The sequence below is a fragment of the Mustela lutreola genome, chromosome 1 (genome assembly GCF_030435805.1).
Source record: "Mustela lutreola isolate mMusLut2 chromosome 1, mMusLut2.pri, whole genome shotgun sequence".
In the NCBI taxonomy this organism is placed as follows: Eukaryota; Metazoa; Chordata; class Mammalia; order Carnivora; family Mustelidae; genus Mustela; species Mustela lutreola.
In genome coordinates this window covers 234,868,852-234,879,105 of record NC_081290.1, presented here as the reverse complement: position 1 = coordinate 234,879,105, position 10,254 = coordinate 234,868,852, and the positions used below count along the sequence as shown (strand labels likewise).

At 38.2% G+C, this 10,254-nt stretch overlaps 1 protein-coding gene and 1 pseudogene across 1 annotated transcript; one reads left to right on the top strand and one right to left on the bottom strand.

Annotated features, from left to right (window-relative positions):
* Positions 1-5,313: 5,313 nt before the first annotated feature.
* Positions 5,314-6,239, top strand: LOC131835611 (olfactory receptor 51I2-like; annotated as a pseudogene).
* Positions 6,240-7,996: 1,757 nt separating this feature from the next.
* LOC131821192 (olfactory receptor 51G2-like) lies at positions 7,997-8,953 on the bottom strand. The gene has a single exon (XM_059157072.1). It carries the CDS (start codon positions 8,951-8,953, stop codon positions 7,997-7,999), a length of 957 nt encoding a protein of 318 aa, XP_059013055.1.
* Between the last annotated feature and the right edge of the window lie 1,301 nt (positions 8,954-10,254).

The following is a 10,254-nucleotide window of genomic DNA, read 5'->3' as shown; positions in this document are numbered from 1 at the left end:
TGTCCCAAGCCATTTCCTTCTAAACAACCATCTCATTTAGGTCAAAATTACCTCTTTTTCTTCAACAAAATGCATTCCCATTCCTTATATCTTTCTTGCATATCTCCTACTTTTCCATATACAGAGTTGTTTCCCTTATTTTTATCAGTCATTGTTACAGTTAGCAGAATTTTGTACTCTTAGAAACACCTTAATATCTAGTGATGGCTAAGTATTAATCATTTGTGAACTGTTACAACAGAATTCTTTGAATGGCAAATTTATGAATCAGTTAAGCACAAGACACGTTTACCAACAGATTCAAATATTCTTAGTTTCTTTGCAGTAAGGAGTCAAAAGCACAAACCTACATCCAGCACTCAGTGCTTTAGCACTTTATCCTATTTGGAAAAGACCTAGATGTCCAACAAATTTAATTCCATCTGTCATCCAAGGAAAATTTTAAACTTTCAGATTACCAAAGACTTTGAAATCTATCTCAAGACTTACCCATGAAAATTTTGAGACAGACAATTAACCATCAGTTTAGTCATTTCTTTGCTAACAAATTTCAACAAGTAACAAGAGCTTATTTGACCTTCAGTAAACCTTGATAGAAGTTTCATATTTACTGCTGATAAGTTAAAAGACATGTTTATCTTAATTAAGACAACAAACATAACTTAGTGTAAATACTGATTTACATTCTACCTGAGCTCACTCCACTTTCAAGACCCAGGTAGGGAAATCTGGAGTGGGAGGTGTTAGGTCCAGGGGGTGCTCTCCTTGCTCCTTGACAGTGAAGAGAGGAGGAGCCATAGTGCAGGAGGCACCAAGGATGGTCTAGAGCCCAGTTATGTAGGCCATATCCAAGTTGGTCCAGAAACAGAAGAAGGGGAGAGAGAAGAAACAAAGTGCTGCCAGAAGGCAGAGAAAGGATTCCTGGCTTTTAAAGCTTGTCAGCTCCAACAGAGGAGCAGATGCCATGCTTTCCCACTAACAAGGGAAAGGGGTTAGGCAGTCCACAAGGGGCCAGAGAATATAGGGAGTTTCCCTGAAACAAAGGGATCTTTGGCAGCTGTTTGGGAATATTTCTTAAAGTCCCCATCCTGAAAGACACCTGGATGCCTCTTAGCCTTAGTGACTCCATATAAACCCCAGACTGGCACTCCAAAGGGGCTCTCCTTATACCCCATGAGGTCACCACAGAAGTGGGTTAGGGCCAGTCAGACCCTATGGGCTTCTGAGGACCCTAAGGTTGCCCGCCCATGGAGTCACAGACTCAGGCCGCCTGACAAATCAGGTCAAACTGCACATTCACTCATGCATTCACACTGAAGTTATTATAGTCCCCGCCCCCTCCCCCCCCAGCCTCAGGAGGTCCTGACCTGTGGAATTCCTTCCAGAAACTCCTTCCTGTCCCCCCTTATGGTGGGGGGAGAGGGGTCCTGACCTGAAGGACCTCCCCCTTGAGAGCAAAGCAAATAGAGATGCCTGGGCCCCAGCCCTCCTGTCCACTGCTCTCCACCACCTCTCTTGAGGCAGAAAAAGACCAAACGGCCATCCCATCCAGCCAAGAAAAGATAAGAAGTTCCTGGGGATGACCCAGAACTCTCCCAAGATACCTCCACACAGATCACACTTCCACATAAAGGGGGCCAATTGGCCCGAGAGACTGCGAAAAACATTCCACCACCATCCTCCATCACCGGTGATCACAAAAACTCACCCCTAACCCTGTCGGGCACCCAACCAGCGAGGGAAAACAAAGCTGTGCTCTCTCAGATTTCTGTGTGACACTTGAATTTCCTCAGTCACTTCAGATTTTCCTCATTTTTCCTGTGAGACCTCTAAGAGGTCTCTGGGAGGTGATCAGTCTTCCCTTCCACCCTCAGGGATGGGCCTTACTGGGCCCTGGGGCTCCAGGCCTTACTGGAATCCGGTGTAAGAAAATAATAAATGTATTATTTTTATTAAAGTATATCAATACATAGAAATAATAAAAGATGCATTATAAACATGGATACAAAATAAGTAGGTCAAAATGTTACTTTAAAAAGTGTATATGTTATTTTTAAAAGTATATCAATGGAAAAAAAAGTTTGTTAACCTTTAATGCCGTTATACATATTGTAAGAATTAAAAACTTTTACATCTTCTTGTTTAAATTCTTAAATAACTACAGAATGGCTAAATATGTTCAGGATACTTTGTGCATAAAAATCAACTATTTATAGTTACCTAGCAAGCCAAATACATTTGACCTTTGAACAAAACAAGTTTAAACTACACGGGTCCTCTTACATGCATATTTTTTTTTTTTTTTTTTTTTTGCAGTACAGTCCTGTGAGTGTATTTTCTTTTCATTATGATTTTAATAAAAAATTCTTTGCTCTAAATTACTTTATTGTAAGTATACGGTATATAATGCATATAATACAGAACATGTGTTCATCATCTTTTTTCATTATGGGTAAGGCTTCTATTCCATACTAGGTGCTTAGTAGTTTTGAGGGAGTCAAAAGTTATACATGGATTTTTGACTATGTGGAGGGTTAATGCCCTCAACCCCTGAATTGTTCAAGGATCAACTAGAATTTATTGTGCTGTATTTCTGTTGTTTTATAACATACTGTGGTCTCACTTATAAAGGTGTTAGTTTATTAACTCACTGAGTAATACCCTGGGGGGGAAAACAAATTAACATGTTCAATAATATCTCAGCTTTCTATTATTTGGCTTGTCATTGTCCACAAAAATCTGGGTTACAATGCCTGCTTCTTTAGTTCTCCTTTATAAATTTCCTTTTTTTTTTTTTTTACTCCATTTATTAATTATACAAATTTTCTATCACTGTTTCTTTTGTTTAAATGTTTTATTTCTATTTTTTTTAAACAGGAAGCATGATTAATAAAATGTATATTAATATAGGAAATGAGTTGAAAATGGTTCTTAGCCTATATCAATTGATTCTTAAATAAGTCACTTCTACTTACTGTGTCTCCATCACTTCCTAAAATGACAGGGAACTCTGTTCTGCTGATCTTCTAGGGTCCTGGAGATAAATTCTTGTTTGGGACTTTAAAAAAGCCAGTGGCGGGGCACCTGGGTGGTTCAGTGGGTTAAAGCCTCTCTGCCTTTGGCTCAGGTCATGATCTCAGCGTCCTGGGATAGAGCCCACATTGGGCTCTCTGCTCAGTGGGGAGGCTGCTTCCTCCTCTCTCTCTGCTTGCCTCTCTGCCTATTTGTGATCTCAGTCTGTCAAATAAATAAATAAAATCTTAAAAAAAAATCTATCTTAATAAACTTTGTATCCCCAAATGTCGTAATGTATATTTATTGCAGTATTTGAGAATATTTAATTTGAGTACCAAAAAACAAAAAACAAACAGACAAAAAAACCCCAGGAAAACAAATGGAGCAGATGAAAGTCATGTGATGCAATAAACATAGATAGGGAATAAACTGAGAAGTAGCTTATAAGATATAGGCATCATTCACCAATTATGGTAAATACAGATAATAGATAAGTTGTAAGAGATGTTAAAGAACATATTAAGGAGGTCATGTATTTTGATGAGCATTGGGTCTTATGCGCAACTAATGAATCATTGAACACTACATTAAAAACTAGTGATGTACTATATGTTGGCTAACTGAACATAAAAAATTTTTTAAAAAGAACATACAAAAGATAAAATATATGGAATATGTGATAGAATAAGCAAAAATGTTACTTATAGACAAGAAAGGAAAAAAGGTCCTGAGACATAATACGTCATGTCCAAAATGGTGGCTGGGTAGTACCTAAATCACCACTTTTTAATGACATCCCTTGTAGTTTAATTCTGGTCACACTTATTCTTAGAACAAGAAATACAGGTAAAATCCATAGATGCTTAGCATTCTTATTGATAAGTTAGAGCTGTGGCCATGCATACATGATGCTGTATGACTGATAAAGTGTAGGTTGGCCCCAGGTACCTTTTCATCTTGGGGTTCTCTTGCTCAGACTTCATCTCTGGCCTTCCTAATGCCATCAGCAGAGGGACAGAGCAGAGTAGTATTGCATAATCCAGCATTCAGATACTGCAGGGCCTTCTCCCCACTTGTACGCTATTTTAAGTGTCTTAACCAACGCCCTCTCTGTTCTCCCACTTCTCACCGTGTATTTTAAATTGACTAAGTTAACCAGGTGATTTGTGACTCTTAATTTGTTCTGTGAATGTTTTTGTTCAAAACTTGCTTAGTTTTTCTGGTAGTGTATTTGGACACTATCAATGTGTCAATAATATATATGTGCCCACAATATAGAAGTTATAAATCATGTTGAAAATAGAACTGCCCTATGACCCAGCAATTGCACTATTGGGTATTTACCCTAAAGATACAAATGTAGTGATCCAAAGGGACACATGCACCCGAATGTTTATAGCAGCAATGTCCACAATAGCCAAACTATGGAAAGAACCTAGATGTCCATCAACAGATGAATGGATCAAGAAGATGTGGTATATATACACAATGGAATACTATGCAGCCATCAAAAGAAATGAAATCTTGCCATTTGCAACAACATGGATGGAACTAGAGCATATCATGCTTAGCGAAATAAGTCAAGCAGAGAAAGACAACTATCATATGATCTCCCTGATATGAGGAAGTGGTGATACAACATGGAGGCTTAAGTGGGTAGAAGAAGAATAAATGAAACAAGATGGGATTGGGAGGGAGACAAACCATAAGTGACTCTTAATCTCACAAAACAAACTGAGGGTTGCCGGGGGGAGGGGGTTTGGGAGAAGGGGGTGGGATTATGGACATTGGGGAGGGTATGTGATTTGGTGAGTGCTGTGAAGTGTGTAAACCTGGTGATTCACAGACCTGTACCCTTGGGGATAAAAATATATGTTTATAAAAAATAAAAATTTAAAAAAAAATTACTGACATAGGCTTTTTCTTTGTTTGTTTGTTTGTTTGTTTCCAAAGATTTTATTTATTTGACAGAGAGAGACATAGTGAGAGGGAATACAAACAGGGGGAGTAGGAGAAGGAGAAGCAGGCTTCCAACTGAGCAGGGAGCCTAGTGCAGGACTTGATGATCCCAGGACCCTGGGATCCTGACCTGAGCAGAAGGCAGATGCTTAATGACTGAGCCACCGTGGCACCCCTGACATGGGCTATTTGAATTAAACCAAATTCTACTCTATTCAATTTGCTTTGCATGCAACAGATACTTAGCTTGCTTCTGCCTCTAGACTCTCTTGAACCATTGAATGAACTCGAATTAATTTACCACTTGATTTCCCTACACTTGTTCTTTTTTTTAGGTTTATGATCAGGTCTACGTTCAATGGCACCTACTACCAGCCACCCTTCTTCCTTCTTTCAGGAATTCCAGGGCTAGAGGAGTCTCACATCTGGATCTCCATCCCCCTGGGCATCAGGTATATAATTGCCATCCTTGGAAACAGCATCATTATTCACATAATAAACAAGAATCCCAGCCTTCTCAAGCCTCAATATGTGTTATTGTCCCTGTTGGCAGCCACTGACATAGACATATCAGCGTCTACAGTGCATACTGCACTTAATGTCTTTCTTCTCAACCACAGAAGCATTGAGTTCCATGGTTGTCTGGCTCACATACTCTTCATCCACACTTTCTCTTCCATGGAGTCAGCCATCCTGCTGGCCATGGCTTTTGACCACTTTGTTGCCTTATGCAACTCTCTGTGCTACACTGCTATTCTGACTCATTCCTGCATTACTCAGATGGGATTGGCTGCTGTGGCTCGAGGAGTGGCACTGATGGCTCCCTTGTACATCCTGCTCAAATGGCTTCCCTTCTGTAGGAACATCATCTTATCCCACTCATTCTGCTTCTGCCCTGACATGATGAAGCTAGCTTGTGAATCCATTCGTGTGAATATCATTTATGGGCTGGCATTGGTTCTCTGTTACTTTGGTACTTCTTTCTTTCTTTCTTTATTGTTCTGTCTTATACTTTGATCTTAAAGATAGTTCTGGGCATTGCTTCCAGGAAAGGACAATTTAAGACATTCATGAGTCTCCCATATTGTCACTGTCCTCATTTTCTATGTTCCACTTATTGCCTTAGCCCTGATCCACAGGGCTCTCTCCCCCATGTCAAGATGTCCAAAATTTTCCTTTACCTCACACCTGTCCTTAACCCTCTGGTTTACAGTGTGAAAACAAAACAGAATAGAAGGGCACTATGTAGATTGTACTCAAGGTAGGAGGATGCAACAGAGTGGGATCACTTTGAGGGCATGACTGGAAGGTACTGGGGATATTGAAAAAAAAAAAAAAAGGCCATGTGGGCTGAGGCACTTTCTTTGGTACATCTCTATATGGTTTTACCATAATATTTCTAGAAATATAATAATATTCCCTTCTAGTTTGAAATATTAGAAGAAAGATTCCTAAAGCTCTTTTCACCTTCACTTATATTTCTCATTTCTGATGTTTACACCACTTACCTATGAGCCCATTTCTATCCGAACAACCCTACAGATACTTCTATTTGAGACTCCCTCTTAGATAGCTATATGGCTAAAATCTGATCCAAAATAAAATATTTATATTGTTATACAGACATTTATTATCTTTGAGGTGTTTGAGATTTTATAGAGGGAAATATTCCAAATGAGAGAAAGGAAGGTTTAGTTTCATAATTTTTATTGAAATCTGTTCATATTTTATAATTCTTTGAAATCTTGCCAATATAAGTTCTGTATAACACAAAAATTTAGTGAAAGATTAAGGCAAAAATACAGCAAAGCAGGTATGTAAAATCTACCATTTATGTAATGTATACTCGATTTTCCTACATTGTATGAATTTAGATTTCATATTTAGTTGAATATATAAGTATAGAGTGCTTAAGCTAAAATCAAGACTCTGCAACTTATCTGTTATATATCCAGGGATCATAGTGACCCCGATTCTTATGCCTCAGTGTTCCCATCAGTGAAAAGAAGTTAATACTGTTATCTACTTTGTAAGGACATTATAAGAAGAAATGTGATAATTTATTTAATGTGTTTATAACAATATCAGACATATTGCAAATGTTCAATAAACATTAACCACTTTATTGTAGGTCAAAAATATGGTAGAGGACAAAGACCAAGCCAGGATTTAAACAAAAATCCAAAAGAATAAAGGCTTCTATGATTCAGATGGTGATATCAAAGGTGACCAGAAAATGAAGGGGGGGAATCAGAGAGGGAGATGGACCATGAGAGCCTGTGGACTCCAAGAAACAAATTGAGAGTTTTAGAGGGGAAAAACAAACCGAGAAACCAACTGAAGTTTTATTCCTTCAGTAGTCAGAATGTAACCTTATTTATTCTCAGTATGAAATAGAAAATAAGATCTAAATAAAGTATGAATTCTGAATAAGTAAGCAAGATGAGTAACAATAACCATTTCTCAGATCCTTATATATTATTCTTTGCAGACAGCTCCTTTATCTTTTATTACGAGTCAGAATGTTCAGACATTAGACAGTATCTGGCTACAAGTAGAAGACAGGTAATAAGCATATATAGTAATAAATTTATCTTCAATTTTGAATTTTCACACTTCAATTTAAACAACATTGGCAGTCAAGAATCAGGTGACATCCTGTTTTCGGCTATAAAATTAATCCCTCATTGATCTTTTAAAACCCAGAGTTCAACTCCTCAATTTAGCACATGGGGAAATATGATTTTCATCTGACTTGTACACCAAATACATTGGGTTCCTGATGCCATTTCTCCATACCACTACCAAACAATCATCATTCAATGACCACAGTTATGATCATTTATTCAAGCATTTTGCTCACTCTCCCTCCTTAGTAAAGGTGGGTATTTCTTGAGGGGAAAACCAAAGTATTTTTTTTTTAATTTTTTAATTAACGGTACCTTGCATACTACTCGGCACACACTAGTTCTTGAATTGCATTTTTAACTGGTCACCCCTTCTGATAATAGAGAAAACTCATTCATTCCCCAGCAATAACACGTTGCACCCAAAATCGCTTGCGTAAGGCAGACTGGATCTGCTGGGATTTGAGACTATATACAAGAGGGTTGAGCAGCGGTGTCATGAGGAGGTAGGCATTACTCATGGTGGTATATAGAATAGGAGAAGCATTCCGGGTATAGCGATGCAGCACTGCTAAGCTGATGAGGGGCAGGTAAAACACAAGCACCGTGCATATGTGACAGGCACAGGTGTGCAGCGATCTCCAGTTTCTGTCCTGAGTCTTTAGCTTCATAATAGTGCCCAATATTTTTATGTATGAAGTTATGATGAAGACCACATCCACTGCAAATGTGCAGAGTACAAAAACCAATCCATAGGCACTACTGAAAGAGACATCCCCACAGGCCAGGTTCAGCACATCTGGGTAGTAGCAATAAGAGTGTGAGAGGATATTAGCCCCACAGAAAGGAAAGGTCTTAAGGAAAAAAGGCAGAGGAGCCAGCAGAGTGGCACCTCGTATGAGGGCAGCCCCACTAAGGCAGGCAACAGTAGAGTGGGTAAGGATCCTGGTGTAGTTTAGTGGAGCACAGATAGCTACCAAACGGTCGAAAGCCATGGCCACCAGAACACCTGATTCTACTGAGGAGAGGGTGTGGATGAAGAACATTTGAGTTAGGCAGGCATCCAGGCCGACATGGCGGGCATCAAACCAGAAGACAGCCAAGACACTAGGCATTGTGGACAATGAAAGGCCTAGGTCAGTAAGGGCAAGCACAGCCAAAAAATAGAACTGAGGTTCATGAAGATTCTGCTCTGCTGTTACTAGGATAAGAAGAAGAGCATTACCCACAAGGGCTATGAGGTACAGGACACAGAAGGGGATGGAGATCCATATATGTGCAGCCTCCAGACCAGGAATACCAATGAAGGAGAAAGTGGGCCAAGTAGAGGCAGTACTATTAAAAGCCAACATGATAGGATGTATGTAGGACGATAGTCCAAGGTGCTTGCAAACCTGTAAAGGAGAAACAATGTATCAGGAAATTTGAAAGCCAAATTTAAAGTAATTAATGCACAGAATGATCAAATTAAGATATGGAGAACTCAAAATTGAGTTTATATTTTTAGCTTCATAATTATTTCTTTTGGTGTGTGGTTGGCACTAAGTACATGGAAAGATGTTCACCATCATTATTTATTAGGTAGATGTCATTTCTCATTCAATTCAATAAGATACAATTAATAGAATGGCTAGAATTAAAAAGATCAAAAATGCTATATGTTGATGATGATGTGAACATCTGTAACTCTCATATATGGAATCTAAATAGTACACCTCTTTGGAACACATTTCAGCAGTTTTCTTATAAAGTTACACATGTACTACTTGTACAGTTAGCATCATCCAGAAATTTCCCTTCTAAAAGTTTTCCCAAGAGAAATAAAAACTCATATTCACACAAAGGCTTGTACACATTTATTTATAGCAGCTTTATTCATAATAGCAAAAATAAAACAGAAAGAAACCAAATATACAGCCATTACTGATTGGACAAACAAACTGTGGCCAATCCATATATTTTAAATAAAAAAGGAAGATATTACTGATAGATCCAACAATATGAATGAATCATTTATGCCAGGTGAAAGAAACAAACATAAAAGATCAAATGCTGTATGGCCTAATTTATATGAAATTCTAGAAGAGACAACATCATAGTGATAGTTGATCAGAGGTTTCCGAGGTGAACCAGAGTGTGAAGCAATTGGTTGTAAACAGGCAGATCTATCTTTTTGGGAGATGAAAATGTCCCATACCATGACTGATTACATGACTTTCTATGCTTTTAAAAATTCATCAAATTCTACTATTAAAATCGGTCATTTTATGTTAAGTGAGTTCCACCTCAATAATGTTAACGAAAAATATAAGATTTTTGAATGAAGGATAATTTTATAATTATTTTAAATCTACAGTTCACCAAAAAGTATCTCTTTAGGATGTCTTCTCCAAATCCTTCCTTTCAACTCATTCATAAAGGAACTGTCACTGTCGTTTGTGAAATAACTTGACCCTCTTACCAGAAATATATCATATCTGAGATGAGTGCTAGGCTATGTTTTTCACACATTAATCTGACTCTGGTCTAAATGGTCCACATCCCATACTGAAAAAAATAAAAATCTCTATGTCCTCTTTACCATTTTTGTCGACAGGGTCTTTAAAGAGCTGTAACACCCTACATGCATCTTATCCCTTAGAAATCTAAACCT

What these genes read in the sequence shown, in the direction of transcription:
- LOC131821192 (XM_059157072.1), bottom strand. Translation starts at nt 8,953, where the DNA reads ATGTTGGCTTTTAATAGTACTGCCTCTACTTGGCCCACTTTCTCCTTC.